Source organism: Cnephaeus nilssonii (assembly GCF_951640355.1).
Source record: "Cnephaeus nilssonii genome assembly, chromosome: 6".
NCBI lineage: Eukaryota > Metazoa > Chordata > Mammalia > Chiroptera > Vespertilionidae > Cnephaeus > Cnephaeus nilssonii.
Genome location: NC_137077.1, coordinates 14,431,894 through 14,459,715, shown reverse-complemented (window position 1 = coordinate 14,459,715; position 27,822 = coordinate 14,431,894). Strand labels below are relative to the sequence as shown.

The window sequence follows — 27,822 nt, the reverse complement described above, 5'->3', positions numbered from 1 at the left end:
AAAGCTTTTTGGTTATTTTTGCTTAAATTTCTTGTGACTTTTTAAATTTAAAATTTATCTGTAGGCTCTTGATAAACACACAGAGAAGAATTTTTATTAATGTTAATAATTGCTATTTTTGTCTGCACTCTCCCTTAATTAGTCTATGAAACCTATATTAAGAGACACAAAATACTCTTGGCAGCCTGTGTCTTCTGGAGTAATTCTAGACCTCATCCCTAGACATGCTTGGGTGTGTTAGATAATAAAGAACAGGATTAAAGCTCTAGCAATAACAAATAAGCAGAACACTTTTCACTCCGTGTGTAGCCGAGGGGAGATGGCCATGTCTTCTTTCTTTGTTTTTACTTTATGTCCATTTGCGATGGGAACAGATTTCTTTCCTGCAGGAGTCCTTGGTTGGTTCAGCGTGTTGTGTCCCTAGGAAAACTCAAATACACAGAATCATAGGTGTTCTGAGTGAGGGTCACCATGAAGTAGCTATTGTTTGTGCAAGAGCAGTTTCCTAAGCATAATATTTAAGGAATAAGAAACGGAAAAAGCAACTTTATCATTTAATTTCCTATGTGTATGCAAATTGTCTTATCACCAGAGCAAACAGGGCTTCTGTCCCCAGAGCTTTTTACAAGGACGGCCTCAAAATATCAGTAGTGATCTTTTCTGCTTATAACTAAAAATTGAACCATGTCTCTTTGCATAGATAGGCCCAGGTGTAATTTACAAAGAGTGCATTCATTTTGGACAGCCACAAAAATACACAACAAACAACATTTCAGGATGTTCGCATTCATGGGGCGGGTTATTCCCGTGTTTTTATATGCATTTCCATCAAATTTTACATGGATTCCATCAGATTGGGGTGTGAAGTGGTTGATTTGGCAAAGAGAAATACCAGGATCATTTATTCACATGCTTATTTCTCTCTCTAAAATGAGCACAAATGCCCGGCCAGTGTCACTCAGTGATTGAGCATTGACTTATGAACCAGGAGGTCATGGTTTGATTCCGGCCAGGGCACATGCCCAGGTTGCAGACTCAGTCCCTGGTGTGGGGTGGGCAGGAGTCAGCCAATTGGTGATTTTCTCTCATCATTGATGTTTCATAATTTTTTTAAATAAACTTTTAAAAAAATTGATTTCAGAGAGGAAGGGAGAGGGAGAGAGAGATAGAAACATCAATTTTGAAAGAGAATCATTGATGGGCTGCCTCCTGCACGCCCCCTACTGGGATCAAGCCTGCAACCCAGGCATGTGCCATTAACTGGAATAGAACCTAGGACCCTTCAGTCCACAGGCTGACGCTCTATCTACTGAGCCAAACCAGCTAGGGCTATTGATGTTTCTATCTCCCGCTCCCTTTCCTTCCTCTCTGAAATCAATAAAAATATATTTAAAAAATAAAAATAAAATGAGTTTCCAAAAAACTACCTGCAATATGACTTTCGTTATGTCTTTCAAGTCTGAAACCCACTTTGATAAGACTTTTGCCCTTTTATACTCTCTTAGGAATCTTTTTATGGGCCTAGTTGGCACCTCAATACAACATCTAAAATTATGTCTGATATGCCTGACCGCTGTGGCTCAGTTGATTGAGCATTGCCCCATGCACCAAAGGGTTGCCGGTTTGATTCCCAGTCAGGGCACATGCCCAGGTTACAGGTTCAATCCCTCGTAGCGGGTGTGCAGGAGGCTTATGATCATCAATGTTTCTATCTCCCCCTTTCCCTTCCCTCTCTATAAATCAATAAAATCATATTTAATAAAATTATGTCAGATGTTAGATTTTATCATTTGGTCTTATTAATTTTTTTGTCCTGTACATTTACAAGAACCTGGGCTAAAATTTTTTTTTCTCCAAAATCATCTAATTCTTCCTCTAAATAGCATTAAATCTTTTTTTAAATGTCTCAGGAATTCTTTGCTTGTATTAGGTACTAGTTTCTGCCTTCTATAAAACTATATATATCTTGAAACAGAATTTTCTGCTTATAACTAAAAATGTGTCTATGTGTATAATTCTACATTTTAATTTCTCATTTTTAAGTTAGATATCTTTAGAGTTGTTTTGCATATAGTATGCATTTGGCTTTCTTCTTATCCATATTAAATAAATAATATTAATTATTAAGCATAGTGATATGAAAAATTATACTATTTATTAATAGAATATTCTAGACAGTTCAAAGTACAGTCGTACCAAGTACTTAGTTACCTCATCTGTAGACGAAAATAATAATACCTAACTCACTGGGTCTTTGTAAGCATTAAATAGGTCAGGTAAAAAGCTCAGAACAGGACTTAGTACATAATAAGAACTGCATTTTCCTTCTGAAGCAGCAAACTTAGAGAAATCTTGTCTGTTAAAGGTGTTAAATGCCACGTTTAATATAAATTTTGAGGATATTTGACTTCCTTACCTTGTGTTAATATCCATAATACATTACAAAAGAGCTGTTGTTATTATCTTAGCCATCATTGGCACCATCATAAGCTTTTCTTTTTTTTTTTTTTTAACTCGGGTGAAGCATCTTAGCTTTTACCCAGGGATCAAATAAGAGTTCTGTACTCCCAGAACCTCTGTTGTGTTACCTGAAATGTGTCATGTCCAGCTGGGGGTCTCCAGTTGTTAGACAGAAGGTGACATTATTGCGGGGCATGGCCTTTCCCACGGAGGTAAAGGAGTCACCCTGGACAGTTGACCATGTAACTAGATCTGCCACTATATCTGGGTTTGTTAGACATTAAGATGTCTCTCTGCACCAGGGGTGCTTTTTGCAGGTGGGGGTCTGACTATTTCTGTGATAACCACATAAAGAACGCCCCTTGATTCACATATGGATGTGGTGGGTGATTGATTGAGTGCTTATAACTAAAAATGTGTGTTTACTGCTGTGGAATTTTATTTTTATGACCCCACCTGGCATTGGCACTGTACTTCCTCTATTTTTAAAAAGTTACCCAGTGTGAGGCCCAGTATGCCTTGGGCAAGGTCTTTAAGGAATTATCTGATAACCTATAACCACCTAAGAGCGATATGGTTGTGGTGATGGTCAGCCGAGGAACAGACCCCCGGGAAAGGCATAAGAAGGGACTAATCGAGGAAATTGTTAACAATTCAAATCACTTTTGTAATAATTTTCTTTGGACCTGTGCAAAGTTTTTAAACTTCTTCCATTTGGGTAAAGGTCCCCCCACACCACTATGCCATTCAACCCCCATTCGATTCTTACTTTAAAGCATGTAAGAATAGGGAGAAAGAGACAAGTCATCAGATCTTAGCAGAAGGTCTTATTTTCACCCAGCCCCATGTTTATAGTGAGAAGCTATTTGTTGCAATGTAATACTAACCACATCTTAATCCTCTTCCTGTGTAGAATGACATCTTGAGTTGAAACATTCCTAATTAGAAAGACTTAAGAACAAGCTGACTAGGAGAGAAGGAAAATAAATCCTGTGGATTCAGTGAACTTCCATCAAACTGAATAACGAGCCACTGAAATTTTACATACTTGATGCACAATTAAGTTAATCTATTCAGAACCTTAGAATATCGTCTTTGGCAATACATACGCACAGTAAATGAATACAGATTAAATGGATCGAATCATTCTGAATAGCTGGATTCTCTGGGTAGCTATGGGTTTTTATTCTTGAATCTTATTATTTCAAACAATTTGGATAGCGACAAGCCTAAAATGTAATATATTGCTCCTCGCCCTTTTTTTTCTTTTTATCCTCACCTGAGGATATTTTTCCCATTGCTTTTTAGGGAGAGTGAAAGGGAGGGAAAGAGCAGGGGAGAGAGAGAGAGAGAGAGAGAGAGAGAGAGAGAGAGAGAGAGAGAGAGAGAGAGAGAGAGAGAGAGAGAGACATCGATGTGAGAGAGACACATTGCTGGGGATCGAACCTGCCATTCAGAAATCAAACCCATGATCCTTCGGTGCTCAGGCTGATGCTATAACCACTGAGTACACCAGCCAGGTCAATTACTCTTTGCTCTTAAAAACAAAGTTCAATGGATATAATTTAACGTTGTCTTAAGTTATAGGTATGTTATTGTACCACCTGAAATCCTGAGAGCCCAAATTATTTGCTTTTGTATTAAATGGGCTCGTGTTATTTGTATTTAGAATTTGTGTCCAATTTTTCATAGTTTTCCTGTCTCATCCCTTGCTGGGAGGCTGCTGTCTTCTTTTATTGCTTTTGTCAGTCAGTATGTGAAGCTGCCCTTGTCTTCCCTTTGTTGTTTGCTCTGGACCCCAGACCAGGTCACTGATCTGGTTGAGTAGGGCCTCACTAAGGAGTGTCTGCAGGGTACCTAACACATCACATTTAAGGAGGCACTCACTCTCAGGGTTGTGCAAGAGCAGTGTCAGTGCCTGTGAGTGAGTGCCCCCTTAAAAGTTAGTCCCTGGGCACCTGGCCTGCCTCACCCTGGTCCCTCCCAGTTCCTAGACCAAGTGAGGACCTGGGTCAGGGGCTTCTCTTGTCAGTAAAGCACTTGAGCTCTTAGTGCTCAGAACTTGAGGGGCTTGAGGAGCTTGAGACAAATCCATTTTGCCCTTGGGAGACCCTTTTAATTTGCTGCTCAGCAGCTGTTGTCTGAGTAAGTGAGGTTGCTAGATAGCTGAGTTCTGAGGAGAGGTGGTACTAGATAACATTGACCTTTTGTCACTATTATTGTACTAGGAAAATGGTTATTACCCCCAAATCAATTTATGACTTAGACTGCTTTATTTCTTTTATTAATCAAGGCTACAGATTATTCCTAAATGAGCCATATGACATGTTTATTTAAAAGAAAGAGAAAAGCACACATACAAAATATTTTTTAACAAGATTTGCAATAAATTCTAAACATTTCTTAAACTTTTTGGTCCCAGGTCCACTTTTATATTATTTATAACTAGTGACCTGGTGCACAGATTCATGCACATTAAAAGGAAATTAATTAGAAGGTGGCTGGCAAGGTGGGACTGGGCGCGAAGGGCCAGACACGCCCTGGAGCCAACCTCCCATGGTCCCTTCCCGGCCAGCTGCACGTGGGTGGCTCCGTGGCTCTAAAGGCACCTGCGGAGTGAGCAGGGTCCCTCTGGCAGGTGAGATCCCTCGGCCTGGCCTTTGGGGATCAGGCGGAAACTGGCTCTCTGACATCCCCCAAGGGGTCCCAGAGTGCGAGAGGGCACTCTGCAAAGTTGCTGTCCTACAGGGTGTGGAATGTAAACACAAGTGTGCAGTAAACCAGATTAGGGGCTGACAGTGCCCCAGCAACAACATAACCCACGGCCTGAGGTGGAATTGTGTGGCCCCGCATCCTCAGCTCCTTCCTCTCTGGTTTCAGGGTGCGTCACCCAAGAACCACCACTGCCAAGTCACTTCAGCTTGGCAGCTCCTGCGTTGAGCATCTGCCCCTTGGTGGTCAGTGTGCCTCATAGCAACCCATTGGATGGAGTGAAGGAAACTTAGGACACTTAGCATATTAAACTTTTATATATAGAGAGGCCGATCATATATATATATAGACTAGAGGCCCGATGCACGAAATTCTGCAAGAGTAGGCCTTCCTTCCTCTAGTTGTGGCACCGGCTTCCCTCTGGCACCCAGGACCCAGGCTTCCCTCGCAGCCCCAGTTTCGTTGGGAAGGATGTTGGGTCTAATTAGCATATTATGCTTTTATTATTATAGATAATAAGGAAATTAAAAAGCATTTATTTTGCTCATTATATCTATCAGTATTTACTCTACTAGGAATTTAAATTGATAAAAATTTTACAACACAAGAATACACAGCACAACTTATATTAGCTGTCAGAGCATCATGTCTTCACACATATATTCTATGGAAAGGTTACTGCATATTTGTGAGATTGTGAGTGCAAAGGGCAAATAATGTCTTAGCATTATTTTAAAAAATAGTTTTGACCTCATGGACTCCCCAAAGGGGTCTTGAGGGCTCTTGGGGATGCCAGACTATACTTATAGAATCACTGTTATAAATCAATATAGAATTGCCTCTAAAAAATGTGTAATTCCCTTAAGTGTCAAGGTATAAAATGTAGAATCAATAGAACAGGAAACAAATTAAGCACAAAACTATAAAAACATTAGATTAAACAATAATTTATGCCCAAAATCTATATCACTGATGCATAAGCCAGTAGAAATTATTATCATTTGTGTTTGCTGATTGTTTTGGTAACACAATTTATATAATCAAAACTTCTCTAAGAGTGATGGCCACCCCCATGAACAATATTTTATTTTTAAAAATATATATTTTTATTGATTTCAGAGAGGAAGGGAGAGGGGAAGAGAGATAGAAACATCAATAATGAGAGAGAATCATTGATCAGCTGCCTCCTGCACACCCCATACACTGGGGATTGCTGCAACCCAGGCATGTGCCTTGACCGGGAATCGAACCATGATCTCCTGGTTTATAGGTCAACACTCAAATCACTAAACCATGCCAGCTGGGCTGAGCAATATTTTATATTAAAGCATTTACCGCTGTTCTGTTGTCAAGGCATATATAGTCCAGACTGCTACTTGTTCAGAGTGCAGACCCCACTATCAGCAGGGGATGCACCTGCCAGTGTTTATGACATATTTACTCTAAAAAGAAAGATAATTTTCTGCACTACCAAATGTGACAAAACAGGAGTTGGCCAGACAGAGCCTTATTCATCATAATGTTTGCAATACATAAGGCATTTACATATTTTATTTCAAACCGAGAATTTCACTCTAAGAATAAGAAATAATAATTAGGGATAACATACAATATTTGCCTGCACCCCAAGTTACCAAAGGATGGTTTTAGCATGTTTATTTTATATAAAAAAAAAAGTGACAAAAAGAAAACCACAAAAAGACCTAGAATCCTGCCACTCAAGGGTAATAACTGTTATTATAGGTTCTTCCTGTCTTTTCTATGACAACATAGCATATTATATGATGCAATTGTGCCCTTCATGCTTTCAGAAAGCTAAATTAAATTGCGTATGAGGTCCCATAAGATATTTTTAAGCGGGTCAGGCAATGTATTGAGCCAGTGAGCCCATGGCAAGAGGAGAGCTGGGTTGTTTACATCATTTTGGTGTAGAGACACATACATATGGAGAGGCAAGTCAATGCCTCTTAAGACTTCAAATTTCCCCCCTTAGTTTACTGACCATGGGTCCCTTGATCATTGGAAGCAGAAACGGACTGCACTGGAGGCCAGTAATGGAGTTACTGGGTTCCTAGCCTTTCAGCAACAGCACGAAGGCCACATGTGGGCTGTCTATTTAATAGCTGCCACCAGTGCCCATCAATTAGAATGCCCTGGCACTCGCTGTGCGGGCCTGCCATTGGTGGCATACCTGTGCTTTTTACAGTAGGTGGTCATAGGAAAAATCCACCATAAATAGCTCGAGCCCTTTGAAAGCATTTCAGTGTTGCAGAGGGAAAGTCTATATCTGTGAACCAGACAGGATCAAAGAGCAGTCGTGCTTGCCAAAAGGGGAAGGAGCTCGCTTGACTTGCTGGTTCAGAGTCCAATTCATTTTCACATTGTCCATTAAAATATTTCCTTGGGCTTAACTTTTTAGAGTATTTAGTTTCTTCTTTTTGTTAAAAAAAAAAAAAGGAAAAGTTTAAAAACAGCAACAGCCTGGCTGGCATGGCTCAGTGGTTGAGCTTTGACCTATGAACCAGGAGGTCACAGTTCAATTCCTGGTCAGGGCACATGCCCAGGTTGTGGGCTCAATTCCCAGTGTGGGGCATGCAGGAGGCAACGATCATTGATGTTCCTCTCTCATCATTGATGTTTCTCTCTCTGAAAACAATAAAAAGGTATATTAAAAAAATAAATAAAAACAGCAACTTATATATCCCTGCTTCTTTAGTCCATCCTGCTGGTCTGCTTTCTAATGCAGACAATGGGATGAAGGCAAAGAGCCACCTTTCCTCACATGGCTGAAAAGTTGCATGGAATTTGCCCTTTGGCTTTTGAAAAAGCAGAGATGTAGTAGAACCTCCCCGGAATAAATACCCATTTGCTCTAAATCTCAAGAGCTTCCCAAGGCCAGGTGCCTTCCGATAGTCACAGCAAGGCTAAACTAGTTGACAGCAGAGGTGGCATGCTTGCCCATGCCTGTCTGGGGGGCTTTTTGCTAAGAAATGCAGCCCAGATTTTGAAAGGGGGGATTCCTTAGAAAGGCAAGGGGTATACTGTCATTGACGGCCAAAACTCTAGTCCTAATTGCTCTCCTGCCCTTGTTAAGAAATGGAAGAGGTGTTGACAGTAAGAAGAAATATAAATGATGGGGTTGGGTGAATGCTTGTGAGCATACAGCCAGCGGGAGGGTCACCAATGGGAGACATAGTGTTCCCTGTGGGTAAGACAGACGAAGAAAGCTGCCCTTAGAGTGCCAGGGGCCAGTCTTCATTTCCTGGCAGTGAGGGGAAGGGCCTTTTGTGCGGGTAGGAACAGGCTGCCAGTCAACTATATTTATGGAGCAGCTGCTGTGCAGACTTTGAAAAGGAGGAGGAGACAGGCCTTGTCCTCAAGAAGCTTGTGATCAAAGAGAGAAGAAAGCTCTCCACCTACTGTAAACCCTTCGCATTCACGATGGCATTTGAAATGGAGGGGACTTGGTGAAAGTCAGGGCATAGTCTGAGCCTTGTCTCTCTAAGTGTGTGTCAGGGACCGGCAGCATTAGCATCACCTGGGAGCCTGTTAGAAATGCAGAATCTTGAACCCAGAGTCAGAATGTGCACTTGACCAAATCCCTATAGATGATCTGTCTGCAGTTTCAAAAGCACTAGAGGGGCCTGGAGGTGGTGCATTTAGAATATTTTGAGAGAGCAAGCTACCTCAAAATATTCGGTTCAGTGAGTAAATTGGTAGAAAGGGAAGTTCATTTACCTGTGAGCTTCTTAAACACTGGCATCTCATCTTAGCCTCATTTACTAGTATAAGCACCGCCGTTCTTATTAAATTCATATGGGAGCTCAATGAATTCCAGTTGCATGGGTACCTTCCTCTATAGGCCCTATTCAATGTGATCCTGTGGAAATTGCTGTGAATGAATTATTGTTACAGAGGCAGCCAATGAATTTTGAGAACATGCTAATGATTATTAGAGGAGTGGGCAAAGCTATGGGCAAAGTCAGAGACCCAGGTGTGAATTAAAGTAAGAGAGTTTTGGCCCCTGAGACTTACCTTCAATGGTTTGTGTTCAGTCTAAGTCATGTGCCACTTGGCCTTCGCTACTCCTGGTTCCCCATCTCTCCCGGTTTAAGACAGCTGGTATTTTTTGTTTCACATGCACTGAAAACTATTGAGAGTTCATTTTCTTATCTTTTCTGTCCCACCAGGATTGATTGATAGAGTTATCTACATTGTGCACACTCTATATCATGCATGTAAATGTCATCAAAATCAGTTATTACCATTTTATAGTAGGAGAGTGAGAGTCCTCTGTTCGCTTCCCAGATGCTTCCTCACCTCCCACCCCAATATCAGACGTGTTCTAGAACATGACACAGCCCACAGACCTCGAAATAAGGCCAAACCCTAGCAGGTGGCATGTGTGGAAAGACAATGTGTGTTAGAGTAAAATTCTGATAATGATGATGATAACCAAGAAGGGATAAAACATATACAGGGTGTACCATGTTTCCTGCCCCTGCAGGAACTCACTCATTGCTGCCAACAACCCTTGAGATAAATTCTGCTATTATTTCCATTGCCTAGGAGCTTAAGGCACGCTCTACTCCTACAGACAAGGCAACATCCACCTGAGGCTGTGTGGCCATGGCAATAATAACTGCCATGCATCCAAAACGGAAACCATCCCCACACGCCACGAATTTTGAATTTAATTTAAAAAAATCAATTTGTAATGAATATTATAAATATATTACTCATAATTCAGGTGTTCTTGAATATTTTTGGCTGAAAATTGTCACAACAAAATGATTTTAAATTTGGTCAGAGCTGCCACTTAGGGAAAACATTTTTTTTAAATAGATTTGTGTGGCGTGTGGGGAAGGTCTGCCGCTTGGGTCTACAGATGCTTATGGCGTTCAATAGGTTAAGACCAGTCAATTCGGTGGGGGAAATGCAGTAATCCTATATAATAAAAGTCTAATATGCAAACAGACTGAACTGCAGAATGACTGGTTGTTATGATGCGCACTGACCACCAGGGGGCAGACGCTCAATGCAGGAGCTGCCCCCTGGTGGTCAGTGCGTTCCCACAGGGGGAGCACCGCTCAACCAGAAGCCGGGTTCACAGCTGGCAAGTGCAGCGGTGGTGGTGGGAGCCTCTCCCACCTCTGTGGCAGTGCTAAGGATGTCCGACTGCCAGCTTAGGCCCACAGACATCCCCTGAGGGCTCCCCAGACTGCGAGAGGGCACAGGCCAGGCTGAGGGATACCGCCCCCACAGTGTACGAATTTTGTGCACCAGGCCTCTAGTATCTCTGAAAAGGCCATCCGTTTACTTCTGCTCCACAAGTATGAGCATCTGAGAGGGGAAATGCAGCACCAGGCTGCAGAGCCCAGGTTCTGAGTCAGGCAGACCTGGGCCACCCTTCAGGAGCTGTGGGACCTCGCCTGGCCTCAGTTTCTTTCTGCAAAATGGGGGTAATTATAGCACTGATGGCATAGAGTTGTAAGGATGGTAAGAATTAATATACACTAGGTCCTACGTGTGGTGGGTGCCAAAAAGTGGTTGTGCTTTATTTATTCCTTCACTGGCTGTAAAGTAATGGATTTTCTATGGTTTTAAGAAGGAGAAGTTCTAGCTCTGCCTACCTACCAGGTAAGCTGAATTTTTCTGTTTTTCCTTCCTGCAACCTTTCTAAAAATGTACTAGCATTTATATCCTAAGTCTCTGTTGTTCTGACTATCCGGTAATGACCTATGCTATGTGGATTTCTCGGGAGTGGAATTAAGCCCTTTAAATTCTCACTTTGTTTTGATTTGGGGCATTCAGACACAATGGAAATGGAGAACTCATATTCAGGGCACATTTACAGTTTCAGTGTTCAAGACTATTCAATTTTATTTATTTGATTAGAATTCACCCTTGGCCTTACTTCCAAAACTGGATTTTAAGTAACTACAGCTTCCCTTACAAAATAGGCCTTTGTTTACATAGATGCTGAGAAAGTACCACCAATTTGATAGTTTATGTGCAATCACCAAAGAAGCCCTTCTTAAGTTTTTTTTTAATCAATTCACTGCACACTTAATGTGTTTTTGGCAGTAAATGAGGTACCAGGAAGAAAAGAAAAAAAATGAAAGATCCCTGTTCTGATTTTGTTGTGAGGGAAAAGAAACATAAATATACAAAGACAACTGAAGATTAATGAAAAATAATTAATGAATGAAGAATGTATTATGATGTGGCCCAGAATTCCAAGAAAATAAGGGAGAGGAACACAATGGAATAATTAGCTCTGAGTATCTTATAAGAAATGTCAAAAAGGTAGGTCAAGATTACTATCAGACAATAGTGGTAATAGTTATTGCTGTAAATTATAGAGCTCTATCTACATGCCAGGAACGTTGCTGAGTATTTTACATAGGATTAGCACCCTCGGAGGTCTTTTATCTTATTATTCTTATTTCACAGATGGGGACACCAAGCTGATAGAGATTAAGGAATTGCCCAGGTCACACAACTAATAGGGCGTAGAGTCAGGATTCAAAAACCCAAGTCTGTCTGACACAATCCCACGTAGAGAAAAACACAAAAAGTCTGTTGGGAAGAAGATCATCACTCTTCTCAGTGGCAGAAAGGTCAGAAGGCGAAGAGAGACCCCAGCTCTAGAACAGAGGGGCCGCCCGGAGGGAGAGGGAGGAAGTGGCCGCTGACAGTGGCTTTGAATGCTAACCTCCAGGGCCTAGACCTAACCAAATAGGTAACAGGACCCTCTCGTGTAGAATAACAGGATGAAAACCAGCTTCGCCTAAGTAATCCCTGCAGCTGTGGGGAAAGAGACTGAAGGGAGCCCAGTTGGTGTGGCTCAGTGGTTGAGCATTGACCTATGAACCACGAGGTCATGGTTAGATTCCCAGTCAGAGTGCATGCCCAGGTTGCGGGCTCGATCCCCATTAGGGGGCGTGCAGGAGGCAACTGATCAATGATTCTCTCTCATCATTGATGTTTCTATCTTTCCCTCTCTCTTCCTCTCTGAAATAAATAAAAATATAGTTTTTTAAAAACAGACTGGAGGGAGGAGAAACTTGTCTGCAGAGAGAGCCAGGAAGAGGTCCTCAGGCAATGGGCAACAGAGATAGCATGTCAAAGAAATGGGCTTCTCGCTCTCAGTATTCTGATATCCATGTGCTGAATCAGCTCACCCAAAGCTGAGAGCTCAACATTAGATTTCCACCTCTGCACTCAGAACTCTGAAAATAAAATGCTTTGACCCTGGGCTTTGTCTTCTGGTTGCCAATGGCACTAAAGATCATTTCCATGATGTGGCGAAGAAAGATGCCATCTATGGAACACGTGTCTTTCACTGTATCTTTAAGCCACATGACATCCTGTCACGTTATCGTCTGCCAATCTGAAAGGTTATATGTGTGGATTTTTTTGTTTGTTTGATTTTTAGAGAGAGTGGAAGAGAGAGGGAAAGACAGAGAGAAACACTGATGTGAGAGAAACACAGAGATTGGTTGCCTCCTGCACCCACCCCGACCAGGGCCCGGGCCAGGGAGGAGCCTGCAACCAAAGTATGTGCCCTTGACCGGAATCGAACCGGGGATCTTTTAGTCCGTAGGCCAATGCTCTATCCACGGAGCCAAATTGGCTAGGGCTATATGTGTGTGTGTCTTTTTCCATTTAGTCATTTTCCCCCTACCTTATTACTAAATAGTAATATATTTATATGATCATCTGAATGAAAATCATTTTTAAATTTCGATTGGAGTTTATACCTGGCACACACACAAAAAAATTAGTGATGGAAGAAGACGTTGCTACATCCTGGCAGCCCTGCATCTCTCCTTTCTTGTTTTCTGTTGCCATGACATCTAGCCCTTCTTCGGTGCCCACTCCTGTCTGCCCAGACTGAAACAGGGAGCTTGGCCTGCTCATAGAAATGACTCTTGGGCCACACCACTGGTTGTGAGGTATTGTCCTCTTGGCTTGGAAAGAGCCACTTGTGGAAAAATGTGGAAAATCGTAGATCCAGACAAAGATAAAGCTCCCGGGATCCCACAGAGTGCCTATAATATAAAAACTTTGCTTTGATATTTAATTGTCAAGAAGAAAATTGCAAAAGAGATCGCCTTCGTTAACTGCGTCTTCCTGCGCTGGAGGAGGAGCAGCTGGTCCTCACGCGCAGGTCACTAATCCCCAATCCTGGGCATCCGCCGGGACTCAGCAGGGGAAATTCTATGCCCTTTGGTCACGGGGTGTGCCTTTAGGGACTTGGACATAGAATGTTCTTTAACAGAAGTTTCTTTAACAGACTTTACTGCCAGACTGCTCTATAATTCTGGATCTCTAAAGCCAAGTATAAAACCTCAAAACCAGAGCTCTAAAACCTTTGGATAAGTGTAGGTGGACATCTACTCCGGGCATATGACCCTGCCACCTGGATCCCCATTTTACCTGTGCTCTATCCATCCCTAGTCTCTGCCATCTCCTTGCAAATGTATACAATACCATTTATTTTTTATAAAAAATATTATTTTATTTTTTATTTTTATTGAGTTCAGGGAGGAGGAGAGAAGGAGAAAGAAATAGAAACATCAATGATGAGGAGAGAGAATCATTGATCAACTGGGGATAGAGCCTGCAACCCGGGCATGTGCCCAGACCAGAAATTGAACTGTGACCTCCTGGTTCATGGGTTGACGCTCAACCACTGAGCCATGCTGGCTGGGCTATACAATACCATTTAGATGCTCACCCCACACCATACACCAAAAGGCATCGTGTTTTGGGCCTCTTGATGCCACAGGTTGATGTTTTACCTGCTTCATCCCTCTTGTTAGTACCAGTAAGATGACGGCCTAGACTTTAGTGCAGCCAGGGGCTATGAAACGTAGCTCTGTGTTACAAGAGCCTAACACGTACGTTACTCTTTTCATTTCTAGAAAATGAAGTGCCAGCTCCAGCCCCAGCCCCACCCCCGGAAGGTAAGTAAAGACACTATCTCACCCATTCGGGCTGCAAATCCAGAATGTCTCTCCGGCATGATTTGGCCTTCAGTGAAGCTGGGAGCTTTACTCTAACTCCTATGGAGAAAGTGGATGACCACAGTTGTCGTGGGTTTATAATAACAATAATAACAATACGTTGTGTCCATATAACCCTCTCACGTTGATCTAATTTAGATGACACGTCATATACTTGTAAAACCCTTCGAGTTATGCCCAAACTGTAGTTGTGCTGATGTTTTTGTGTTGTGGGGGCTGGGCCTCCGAGGGGCTGACGGCTTTGCAGGGCTTTTTCACATAAGCTCAGAGTAAACAAAACGCACATCCTTCTTGTGAGAGTGGAGAGCAGATCCCACCTCGGTTCTGGAAGATCAGCAGCCCCTTGGGGACTTGGACTCTGCCACCATCAAGCACCTCCAGAAACTCCTCAGCGAGTTTCTCGGAAGATTTGGTGGCCTGAGTCTCAACATCAGAACCAATTTCTCCAGTCCTTAGTATCCTGTTGTCCACCAGGTGGCAACAAAAAAACAAGGAGTAAAGAGTTCCAGTGAACTTGGCAGGTAGAGACAGTGCCCAGTGACACACACCAGGTGAAGTCAGCTTTTATACCTACATGGACCCAAGGAAGAGAACAAGACTGAAAGGACGACAGGCCTGAGTGGAATGTTAAACTCCCAGCATGGGTCTCCAGAGTCATTTGTCTACCATGCAAATGACCCTCAAGATGGAGGCGATGTACCTTTTCCTATGAAGACATCAAAGTGCCTTCCCGCATCTCTTCCTCCTTGAACAGGATGAGAAACTGGCATTCATTAAAGAATTATTCACACAGACTGTACATACAGAGAATAGACTGATGGTTTCCAGAGGCCTGGATGAAAAAGGTGAAGGGATTGAGTGGTACAGATGGGTAGTTACCAAATAATCGTGGGAATGTAAAGTACAGCAAAGGGACTAGTCAATAATATTCTGATAACTATGTGTGGTGTCAGGTAGGTAGTGGAGATATTAGAGGGAACACTTTGTAAAGTATATGATTGTCTAACCACTATGCTGTACACGAAGTAATATTGAACGTAAATGGTAATTGAACATTTTTTGTAACTCTGCCTTAACCCTTCAGAAGGATACTGGGCTCTCTACCAGATTCTTATTGATAATGGGTACAAGCAAACTGAACTGGATGCAGTGGAGAACTCTTAGAAAACATTTCTGTGTATTCAGTGTGCTTACTGCCTCATACAGAATAAAACACGGACCAGGGAACAATTCAGTAAATTACAGCCACTATGTTGAAACATGAAGCAAAACTCTAAGAACTTCACAAGGCGGTATGTGGTTTAATGCATGTTACTTGAGTTGAGAATGTGGTGTGAAGACAAGCGTGGGAGGACCCTGTAGACCAGTCCAGCCTAGTCGAAAGCAGGAATTGAATAAGACCTCAGTTGCTAGTGATCTTTTTGCAATTAAATGTGTAAGGGGGATTATGAAGTTCTTCCACCCTGGAGATCATTTTCTGGAAGACAGTTTGAGAAATCTAACTGCTCACAGAAGCCCCTTTGTCCAGCTAAGAATACCAGACCACATGCCCCAAACCCTCCAGTAGTATAGAAGAGTATTGCTATGTGTCAAAATGAATGAAACAGGCTCAGTGCCACGAGTTTAAACAGGGGTGAAATCAAGTTTAGTTTTCTTTCAACCATATAAATGTGTGACATTCTTCTGAGGAACTTCTCCTTTGGTATGTTTCCTTCTTGCCCATACAGAGTTATCTTTGCCAACATTGTGTACATTGAGGACCTACAGGCCATTACAGATATAACCTTTCCCTTCTGTTCTTCAGATCAGTAGCTGTCACTGGGCCACTATAAAGTTTCCCTTATTATGCCATATTTCATAGTCATTGCACAATACTGACTTCCTGTTGCTCAAACAAGTCTCCTACGAAACTCTGCTCAAAGTGTCTTTATTAGTTAACTAAGATTCAGATCTATATTCAATAAAAAAAGAGAAAGAGTTCTTGCTTGAAAGAATTTCTTTCTTACATGTACCACAAGTCAGATACCATTTGAAGGTATCTAAACTAATGTGGTTTTGAACAGAGAGAAATGCGGAGTAGATGGTCTCACCTGATAAAATATGATTTTCCTGCTATCATATTGTACTATTGGCACTCAACTCAACCCAGAAGATTAATATTTGTCCCAAATTATTTTATTTAAAACTATTGTACAATTATAGATTTTATACCCTATATGAAATAGGGTATTGGGGGTGATTGGGCTGGCAGTGGAGGGCAGTTGGGGGCAACCAGGCTTGCAGGGGAGGGCAGTTTGGTGTGACCAGGCCAGCAGGGGAGGGCAGTTGGGGGCGACCAAACCAGCAGGGGAGGCCAGTTGGTGGTGACCAGGCCAGCAGGGGAGGGCAGTTGGGGGCAATCAGGCTGGCAGGGGAGGGCAGTTGGGGGCGATCAGGCCAGCAGGGAGGGCAGTTGGGGGTGATTAGGCTGGCAGGCAGAAGTGGTTAGGGGCAATCAGGCAGGCAGGCATGTGAGTGGTTAGGAGCCAGCAGTCCCAGATTGAGAGGGATGTCCCAGATTGGAGAGTGTGCAGGCTGGGCTGAGGGACACTCCCCCCCACCCCGTGCACAAATTTCGTGCACCAGGCCTCTAGTCTATATAATAAAAGACTAAGCAACCATTATGATGGAATGACCAGAATGACCGGTCACTATGATGCATACTGACCACCAGGGTTCAGATGCTCAACGCAGGAGCTGCCCCCTGGTGGTCAGTGTGCTCCCACAGGGGGAGCGCTGCTCAGCCAGAAGCTGGGCTCACAGCTGACGAGAACAGCGGTGGTGGTGGGATCCTCTCCCGCCTCTGCGGCAGCTCTAAGGAGCAGCGAGCCAAGCGGTAAGGAGCAGCAAGCAGGCGGATGGTAGGGAGCGAGGGGTCCTGGACTACCAGAGGGCACAGGCCGGGCTCAGGGATGCCCCCTTCCCAAAGTGCACAAATTTCGTGCACCGGGCCTCTAGTAGGATCATGATAGTGCAGTATTATTTAGAAATAAAAACTATTAGAACCACTACATGGATCAAACATCCTTAAAAAGTCAGTAAGTCTCTTGTTGGGATCTACAAGGAATTGACCCACATTTTATAAGCACCATGCGTTAACCAATTGACCACTGGAGCATGACCCATGTTTTATTTTATTTATTTTTATTTTTATTTTTTTTACAGAGAGGAAGGGAGAGGGATAGAGAGTTAGAAACATCGATGAGAGAGAAACATCGATCAGCTGCCTCCTGCATACTCCCCACTGGGGATGTGCCCGCAACCAAGGTACATGCCCTTGACTGGAATCGAACCTGGGACCCTTCAGTCCCCAGGCTGACGCTCTATCCACTGAGCCAAACCAGTTAGGGCATGACCCATGTTTTATATTCACTTCCATGACAGCATGTTCTAACATGAACCCAGAGCTGAAAGTATTTTAACAAAAATCTGTATTGTATGTTTATACATACACTTTTTCCAAAAGTGATCAAATTAATTGCCTTTATAAACAGTTGAATGTCACTCTACATTAGACTCCCCAAATTCACCATTTCTGTACAGCATAATAAGTGAATATTAGTATCATTTATGATATGTCTGTTTTCATTTAAACCCCCCCCCCCATTTGCCCATCACACAATAAAATACTTTCCTTAAGACACTTTAAAAGTATGCTTGTTGCCTTAGCCGGTTTGGCTCAGTGGATAGAGCATCAGCTTGATGACCAAAGGGTCCCAGGTTTGATTCCAGTTAAGGGCACGTACCTTGGTTGCTTTCACATCAATGTTTCTCTCTGGCTTTCCCTCTTTCTTCCACTCTCTCTAAAAGATCAATGGGAAAATATCATCTGGTGAGGATTAACAAACACAAACAAATAAATAAAACATATAAATAAATAAGTTTTTTTGAAAAATGTTCTTGTACTTTCCACACAGAACCAAATAAAGAGAAGGAAGCCGGAACTGCACCAGCAAAAGGTGAGTGAAGGGAGGGAGAATGGAGCTGAATTCAATAAAATTAGAAGCAGAAAGAAGTCAGTAAACGTTGCCAGAGGGGCTCCATGGAATTTCTCTGCATTATCTTTCATCAGCCTGGTTATGTGTTCCTTGTTTTCATCTTATCTGTACAACCCAGTCAGTATAATGGCAAATGATGCTTTGATCCATTTTTATTACACACATTTCTAAAAGAAAAACAACGATAAAAAAAAAAATGACAAGCACTTGTTGAGATGCCAGCAAATTAATTGGTAGTTTCTAATTCCCAATGTGCATATGAAGTAAAAGGGGTGTCTGGTCTTCTGGGGAATACACCAATTTGGAAATTCATCTGGATTGCCCAGTTTTTCTTGAATTGAATGTTTTCATGTCACTGTGCTAAACTGTTCCAGGTTTCACTAGTAATTTTGAAGGCCAGCATCTCATTTTGTAACACTATGTATTCATGTAGATTTATATAATGACGTATAGATAGACAAGACAACCTTAAGCAAACATCACATTGCTCCTTACTGATTTGGAAACTCATTTATTTCTGCAAAATTATTGTTTTTACTTTATATGTAGATAGTCTAAACAATATATAATCTTTATTACATGGATCTGTGAAATGCAAATTCCTTTGTGTCCCTATGGAGGAAGTCATTGTCACTTCTGACCATCTGTCTTAAGCTAAGGAGTATTAGTTTTCTACTAAAAACAATTTTCACAGAGGCAGATATGACAATTCTGCTTTATATGTTTGCATCATGACTTATACATTCATTCTTATTTGTGTAATGAATGACATAGTTTAAATTTTGGAATAGCCAATTATTTCCTGACTATAATAAGACCTTTTTCTTTTTTCCTGGATACCACTCCACAAATGTTAAGTACCTTCATTCTTACTATGTTATATTTCATTACCTAATTCTTACAATATTATTGTCTTCTATACATGAGTAAAATACCTTTTTCTTTCTTTCAGTATATTGGACAACTTTTCTTCAGCTAACTTGAACTTATGCGCTCATAAATGAACACATAATGTTGTTAGTACACTCACTTTGTCCTTGACCTTCAGTGGCTTCCATGGATAGTAACCTGAATACTAATCCTGGCTACATGAGACGGTCTGAAGGTTATTTGCTTATGGAATGCAGACAATGCAAACTCCTAGAACTCCTTCCATGAGATGGGTTCAAGGATGTTTGGACATCTGGCTGAAGTTATTGTAACATTATTCTCTACAAAGCTGATGGCATACACCTCTGTTTCCAAATTTGGAAAGATGTCTGGGCCAGGTTGTAAGGCTCAACCAACAGAGCAGATGATATAATCCCAGAGGGCAAGCTGTCAACGTTTAAACAAAGCCTGTGCTTGACCCTTAATGTGAAAAGTCATCCAATTATATTTGTGTGTTTAAATGAGAAAATGACTTTCTGTATATTACAGTCAACCAACCAACCAAGCAGTCAACCAATCAACAAAACCCTTCTTTCTGGAGAACGCAGTTTGATGAAAGAGCCAGACCAGATGACTAGGGAGGGACTCCTGAAATTAGTAGCCTTTTTTCCCTGACATTTGCAGAAGTTAAGCAAGGCTGTGGCCACATACAGTCACATGCCCAAATACATAAATTGCCATGTATCTATTTTCTCTACATGCCTAGGAAGAAAATCAATTTAGGATAGAAGGTGACATCCCTAAATAAAGAAGGTAGGTAAATAGAAGTTGTTTCTAAATATACAAACCTTTCAACTATTACCCACTTTCATCAAGGACAGGAAAATTTCAAAGAAAAACACTTAAGCAAAGAATACACACAATAAACATTGCTGTCTGTATGGCTGTGGTTGAGAAAGAAGATGTGCATGAGCATAAGCAAGATTGACAAGTGCAATAGACCTTTTCTGCAGCATTGACTAGAATGTCCTTCCCTGCCCTTCACCCTCCCCAATCCTCAGTCCATCTAATTGATTTAACCCTTCAGCTTGGTTTTACTTCTTTATACAGCTTTCCCCTGACTTCCATCTCCCTCCTTCTGACTTCTCTTGGACCTACTGCCTCTGTTGTTCAATCACTCTTTTCTCCACTTCATCACATATTAATGGTTCATTTATTTCCCTCACAGGTGTAAGCTTTTTGACAGTCAGGTGCCATGTCTTACCACCTCTTTGGGCCCCTCATCTAATTTTTACTAGTTTTTGCCAGAGAGTCACACATGGCAATCTCCTAATAAGTACCTGTAGAAGGAATGGACATTTGAATTTTCGCTCTGGCTTAGCTGCTGATTCCATAGACAATGGTAATCTAGATAGATTTTTATTTCTATTGTCTGGGCAGGATGATGAACACCCCATGCATACTTTTAATAATGAGGTTCAGAATGAGACAATGATGCTGTGTATTGAGTGCTCAGAACAGATAGTCCTCAAAACAGATAGATGATGTACAACCAACTCACTTAAAGCTATTGAAAATGGTCATGCCTGGATATTAGTACATGTTCACACTTAATTGGTCCCCTATCCAAGTAATTTAAATATATTCAGTTGATAGCTCCAAGACTGTCACTGTAAAGAATGTCATTCATACCAATACAGCCTTAATATTCCCAGATATTTATGCAACAACCCGGAAATGTTCTGAACCTTTTTATGTAGCCGCAGACTTTTGTCTGGTTCTGATATCAATCTTACAAGTAATGCTTGTGGGTAGATGTGCCAAGTTTTCATGTTTACTAAGAGTCTCTGTCTGGGAAACAGCTGATTTCCCAGAATGGGGTTTTACTATTTGTTGATTTGCTTGTTTGCCTCTGGACTTGTCCATCCAGCTATCCTGTTCCTTAATACTGCCCACTTGTCCTGGAATTGAAACAGTAGAGATGGCAATTTGAAAAAAAAATGTGTTTAACTAAACAGCAGTATCAGAATTTACATGTGCAAATCCCTTTAAATCACTGGGAGGCATTGTCCTTATAAAAATAAAGCTACCGTGACTTAGAATTCTTCCATGTATTCTGAAAGAATATGACAAGTGGTTAAAAAAAAAAAAGAAAAAAAAAAGGTAAAGTACATATTCTTTTTTTATACCATCAGTGGTCCAGAGAACTGTCTTTTATTCTAACGTTCATTTATTCAGCAAGTGTTCAGAGGGAGCTGTGTACCAGGCCAGAGTCTAGTGCTGGGTCCTGCCCTCCTGGAGCATTAGAGGAGAGAATGACCATCAACAGAATTCAGTGCATTTCAGCTTTGAAAGCAGACAATTGTCATGGAGAGCCATGTGTAAAGAAGAATGTAGGTGTTTAAATGGGATTATACTTTTTATGGCCAACCAACATTGAATCCATGAACATAAAGTAATGAGACTGACTCTCTTCTGTGCCTCAACAACGGGCCCTCTGGCAAGTGTCAAAACTGGTTGGCCCTGTAGGTGGTTGCAAATGTGCCAGCAGCATTAGAATCAGAGGTTACTTTGACAATAAGTACTCATTTTAATGCCTAAGTTCTGATATATGTTTTTTAATTTTAGTTTTTGCATCTTATTAATGTATAGTCTGTATATTGTTTGGTAAGCCCAATTGGGATAGTTACTGCCTTTTGATAATCATGGCAAGAAAAGTAAAATCTTTCTTTTTCCCAGTCATTAAAAATAACTTTACCACATAAACTATCGTAAATGAATTCTGTGCATATTAAAGAGCTCACATAAGTTGAGTTGAAGCCTCTTTCTTTGGGAATGAGCGTGATTGGCAGAGGAGGAAGTGAATCAATAGAAGTTCCAGAAAATTTCTCCTAAATAATATGATTCTTTTAATTTAAAAAATGATTATATTTTTTCTTTATTTAGCTCTCTTTACATCTGCAATAATACTATCTTCATGCTTCTTACTAGCATGCTAAAATATTTTTGTGGAATTTTACCTTTAGGTATCAGACAACCATCTATTAAAATGTCTCTGTGCTTTATCTGTGTCTTCTAACTACATATTTCTTTGTGAAAAAGTTTGTTAGAAATTAATATCACCATAGTTTTCTTTTAAATAAATAAATAAATATATATTTTAGAGAGAGGAAGGAGAAGGATAGAGAGAAACATTGATCAGCTGCCTCCTGCACACCCCCTACTGGGGATCGAGCCTGCAACCCAGGCACCTGCCCTGACTGAGAATCGAACTGGTGACCTCTTGATTCATGGATCGATGCTCAACCGCTGAGCCACACCAGCTGGGCAATATCACCATACTTTTTTATTCTAAGACAAAACCATTATAAGATGCAATATCAATTTAATAGATTTGGGGAAGAAAAAACTTATTAGTCATGTTTATTGTAAGATGAATCTTGATTTCAGAAGCATGAAAATGTGAAGGCATGTATCTTCTCATTAAGAAAACACAATAATCTAACAAATGCCTTAACACATGATGAGTTAGTGTTAGCCATTGGTGTTATTGTCTTCCATACATGGTGGTTATTGTTGTTATTTTTATTTTTGGTATGTTAATAATTACTAGAACTGATTACCCTGCTTGAGGAATTCATAAATCTGTCTAAATCAAATCATGTGTTTACCTGAGGCTTGTTTATAGTCACTTTTATTTTTTTAGATATTTTTTAAAATATATTTTTATTGATTTCAGGAAGGAAGGGAAAGGGAGAGGGAGAGGGAGAGATAGAAACATCAGTGATGAGAGAGAATCATTGATCAGCTGCCTCCTGCATGCCCAAAATTCAGGCATATGCCCTTGACCAGAATTGAACCTGGGACCCTTCAGTCTGCAGGCTGATGCTCTATCCACTGAGCCAAACATGTATTTCACATGTATTTTAATTTTATAGGCTTTTTGGTCTTTATTCTAAAATCTCAACAATAATCTCAAGTTTGTTTTACATAAAAAATTAATGTAAAAAGGCAATTGAAATCAACCATAGGTAGAAGTTATTTTATGCTTAAGAGAGTGTGGAGAATTATAAGAATGTAAATATCCTATTATCAGTGGAAGTCTCTCCCTCAAATTTCAAATTTCATGTGTATCCTCCAAAAATCCCATGTAATAGGAGACTAAATTATTTCTCTCCTTTCCAGACATTCTTCTTCGGGAATTTCAGTTGCTTAAAGAATCATTTTCTACGGTTTTACAAATGCTATTTTCCCATGACTTGAAGGCAAATAAAATTCTGCTTTGGTGAATTTTCCTTCAGTGTAGCTAGGGGAGCTAGTGCAGCTGCTCTAGGTCCATGTCTTCATGTATGCTGTATCCTAAAGAGTCAAAAACAGATGTGTATGTTTTCATCATCATTGTAGTCACTTTTTAAATAGAAAAAAAAGAGAAATTGTGACTTACATTGTATATATCTTTTTTGCTTTGTTTTCTTTGAAAATGTTCTTTGTATGATGCCATACCTCCCCATGTGTGTTGTTGAATTAGGCACAACTCAAAAGATTTGGATATTCAATTTCCCTTCTAGCAGTAGATCCTGTTTTTCTATGGTAAAGAAAAACAACGAAACCTTTCATTCTCATCCAATTCAACCAGATTTAAACAGGCAACTTTTCAAGAATTTCAGGTCAGGATCCCTACATCTTAACTATGTTTCCTAATCTTAAGAAATGTCAGGACCAAAGTTACTTTTATTTATTTATTTATTTATTTATTTATTTATTTATTTATTTATATTTTTAAATTGATTTCAGAGAGGAAAGGAGAGGGAGATAGAAACATCAATGATGAGAGAGAATCACCAATCTGCTGCCTCCTGCACACCCCCTACTGGGGATTAAGCCGCAACCTGGGTATGTACCCTGACTGGGAATTGAACTGTGACCTCATGTTTCTTAAGTCAATGCTCAACCACTGAGCCACCCCAGGTGGATCAAAGCTACCTTTCAAAGAAGGGACACAGTCAACTTGTCCATTATATTTTCTAGCACTTAAGTAAATTTGGAAATGTATACATAAGAAATCAAAAATTGCCAATTGAGCAGGAATTGCTGTTTGGAAGTAATGTTGGATCATCTAGATCATTTCATGACACTCTGAAACTTTGGTTTAATATGTGGTGTCTTAATAGTCTAAACTAATTGTGCATGTCCATCCAAATAGTCTTAACATTTATTTAGTGAACGTCAAAACTACTCATTCATCAACATTTTGCTCATCTCTTCATTTTAGTTTTATGAAAGTATGTGAATATTCTTCTTAATCATTTAGCATTCCAAACAATTAACTCAAGGATTCATTATACCCTGTGCATAAAGCAAACAAATACCTATAAAACCTATATAAAATGAAGTGTTCATTTGACTCAAAATGGTTCTAATTTCTATATAATAAAGGAAGTTCCTTCCTAGGACTTGGTTGAGTTTTAAAACTTATTTTTTCAGTAATTTTTACAGGACTTTAAATCAAGATTCTTTGTGTAGTTCAGTAAATAAAAGTTTTTAAATTACAAGAATAAAATATTAATATTGAATTAAATTTATGGCAAGTATTTTTAAATCACCAGGTATTTCATTTTTATGTAAAATTTGAATTATCTAAGTCTTCTGAACTGTAGAATTCTGCTGATAGCTCAGAAATGCCTATCCTTCCCCAAATGTGCAATTTTGTGTAATGTTCATGGATATTCCAGAAGGAGCCAAACGTAAACTAAGTTTGGGAAATATTAACTGCTGTATCATTTCTTGTCTCTACCCCGACTGCTGGAGCATATTAGCACACTGACAGCTTTGAGATGTCCCTAACAAAAGCACACACACAGTACAATAGGATGCAAGCATTAAACTTCATTTAGCCTAACATCTTCCAAGCTTCTCTGACCACAGAAAGCTTCCTCTGAAGATCCTGATTCTCACAGTACCCAGCAAGTCACCTCATGGGTTCTGAAGATATAACATTAAGGTTCTCTATTACCTTAATTATTTTGTAAAAAATAATAATAGATATCTTTGGTTGACAGTCTTAGAAAAAAAATTTCAGGCTAGTAAATATTATTTGCTGTAAATATTCTAATAAATTATACAGAAATGTGCTATTTTACCTCAAGGAATCTTTTAAGGCACTTTACCTGGTATAATTAACAGTCATGTGCATGCATTTGCTGAACCCTATTTTATTTTATTATTTTGTTTTTTTAATTATATTTTTATTGATTTCAGAGAAGAAGGAAGAGAGAGAGAAACATAAATGAAGAGAGAGAATCATTGATCAGCTGCCTCCTCCAAGTCCCACATGGGGATCGAGCCCGCAACCTGGGCATGTCCCCTGACCAGGAATTGAACCATGACCTTTTGGTTCATAGATTGATGCTCAACCACTGAGCCACGCCAGCTAGGCAATATTTTTAAAATTATACAGCATTGGCCAACACCAATATAATCTTGATAAAGTTCTTACAAAATTTCTAAAATAATTATTGGTGAAGTTAATAAGTATGACAAATTGATTTATATTAGTTAATGTTGACTTTCGTTTTCTATAGAAAAGGGAAATTAATCATGAGGTTTTTCGGGGTGGGAGGAACAAGTTCTCAAACAATACATATATGCTTTGATGGCTGTGTCCAAATGATCGTGGTACATGAATTATGCCTGTCATTGATGTTAGCTACAAAATGAGAACTCAAAAATCACCTCCGCTGTGGATTTCATCAAGGTTAAAAATTTTAACATCCTAACCTACAATCACACAAAACGCTTGCATAGCGTTCCAATTTTTAATTTACACTTTCATTTGGATTACCTTACTCCCTTTTATTTATTTTTCTCTTCTGCCCAAAACACTCAAATTTAATCTTTCAGGTACCAGGTCTTCTAAGGCTTACTCATCAGTTGAAAGTGTTTTGTGTAGTTTCTCCTCTTCTTTTTCAGATTTCTCTTTCCTCAGGATACTTGGGATGAAGTCCTTTTCTCCTTGACTTTGTGTGCCTATTTCTTGTTTCAGATGAAGAGGAAGCCTCCCCATCTTTTGTCCTGCCTCCAGGTTAGGATGATCCCAAACCCCCTAATTCCCCACTTTGTAATTTATTACTAAGTTGCAGTAAAGGAAAAGACAGAGCACCTTGATGAGACAAGGCACAGAGCAGGTAATGCCAGAGCTAAGAGGAAAAACAATGGCTTTAATGGCAAATTTGTATTTTTTTCTTTAACATGAGGACATTTTTAAAAAGAGACTTCCTTTGTGAAATAAGTAAGACTCATAAGTCTTGGATATAAATTTTAGGGGCAAAAATATTTGTCTTCTATTTGTTTTTTAAATATTATTATTGGTTTTAGAGAGAAAAGGAGAGGGAGAGAGAGATAGAAACATCAATGATGAGAGAGAATCATTGATTGGCTGCCTCCTGCACACCCCCAACTGGGGATAGAGCCCACAACCCAAACATCTGCCCTGACCCGGAATTGAACCGTGACCTTCTGCTTCATAGATCGAGGCTCAATCACTGAACCATGCCAGGTGGGCAATCTTATTGATTTTATTTTATTTTTGTTAATATATTTTTTTTATTGATTTCAGAAAGGGAGAGGGAGAGGGAAAGAGAGACTAAAACATCAATGATGAGATAGAATCATTGATTGGCTGCCTCCTGCACGACCCCTACTGGGGATCAAGCCCGCAACCCCGGGCATGTGCTTTTGACTGGAATCGAACTTCAGTCCATAGGCCAATGCTCTATCCACTGAGCCAAACTGGCGAGGGCTCATTGTTTTTTAAATAAGACATCTTTTTAGAGATGCTTTCATAGTTGAAGCTCTACTGATTTTCCATCCAAGCCAACTTCTAGTTTCTTTCTCCCTATTATCAGAAAAGGGTTTGGGGGATCCAAGGAGGTTGCAGTCAGCACTTCATTGGCACCCCTTTCATCTTGCATCATCCAGATCACGCTTTCCTTTCAGGTTTGAGTAGTCGAGCCCTGGAGAGAAAAGACTCAGGTGAGCAGACGCCTGGAACAATCACTAATGGCCTCATTTCTTGAAGCTGCATTGATTCTAATCTTTGTTTTATTCCGTTTGGAGCTCTGATAGCCATCTTTCATTACATTACATTTCTTACAAGAAAACTAATGTATTAAGAAACAATTAATTTTGCATGATACATATACACAAATGCAGGAATCTACCTACATACACCACAGGTTTGTTTGTTTTATTATAACCATCATTTGACAAATACAGAGAGATTAAGAAACTTTTAAAATCTACACTTGGAGAGTGCTGAAGTTAGATAATAAACATTTTTATAGAGCTTTACATATAGTTGATAAAACACCTACAGATGCATCCTATCAGCTGTGCTACAATTCATTTATTCATTCATTCAACAAGTTTGTGTTGAGTGCCTACTATGATCCTACTATGGGCTTCATATGGGCCAAGCATTTGTAGGTATAGAAATGAAAAAAAAAAAAACACAGTAAAATTTCTGCCTCATGTTCTAAATGTGAATGATCACTATTCACTATTATTATTAATATCACAGACACACACAACATAAATTTTTAACATCAACTTTGTTATTAAAAATCATGTAATCATGTGACTACATTGCATAACTTCATTGTGAAAATGATGGTCTCTGTGGATAGAAATACTGAGCATGACTGATACAT

At 40.1% G+C, this 27,822-nt stretch overlaps 1 protein-coding gene across 1 annotated transcript in view; it reads left to right on the top strand.

Moving 5' to 3' along the window:
* MYBPC1 (myosin binding protein C1) overlaps positions 1–27,822 on the top strand; it is a gene marked incomplete at both ends in the record, with an annotated part of 88,070 nt that overhangs the window by 5,736 nt on the left and 54,512 nt on the right. The window contains 4 exons of the mRNA XM_079775502.1: positions 14,106–14,147; positions 18,164–18,205; positions 26,157–26,195; positions 27,110–27,145. Of these exons, the coding sequence (XP_079631628.1) occupies positions 14,106–14,147; positions 18,164–18,205; positions 26,157–26,195; positions 27,110–27,145 (159 nt within the window). The remainder of the gene's footprint in view (positions 1–14,105; positions 14,148–18,163; positions 18,206–26,156; positions 26,196–27,109; positions 27,146–27,822) is intronic.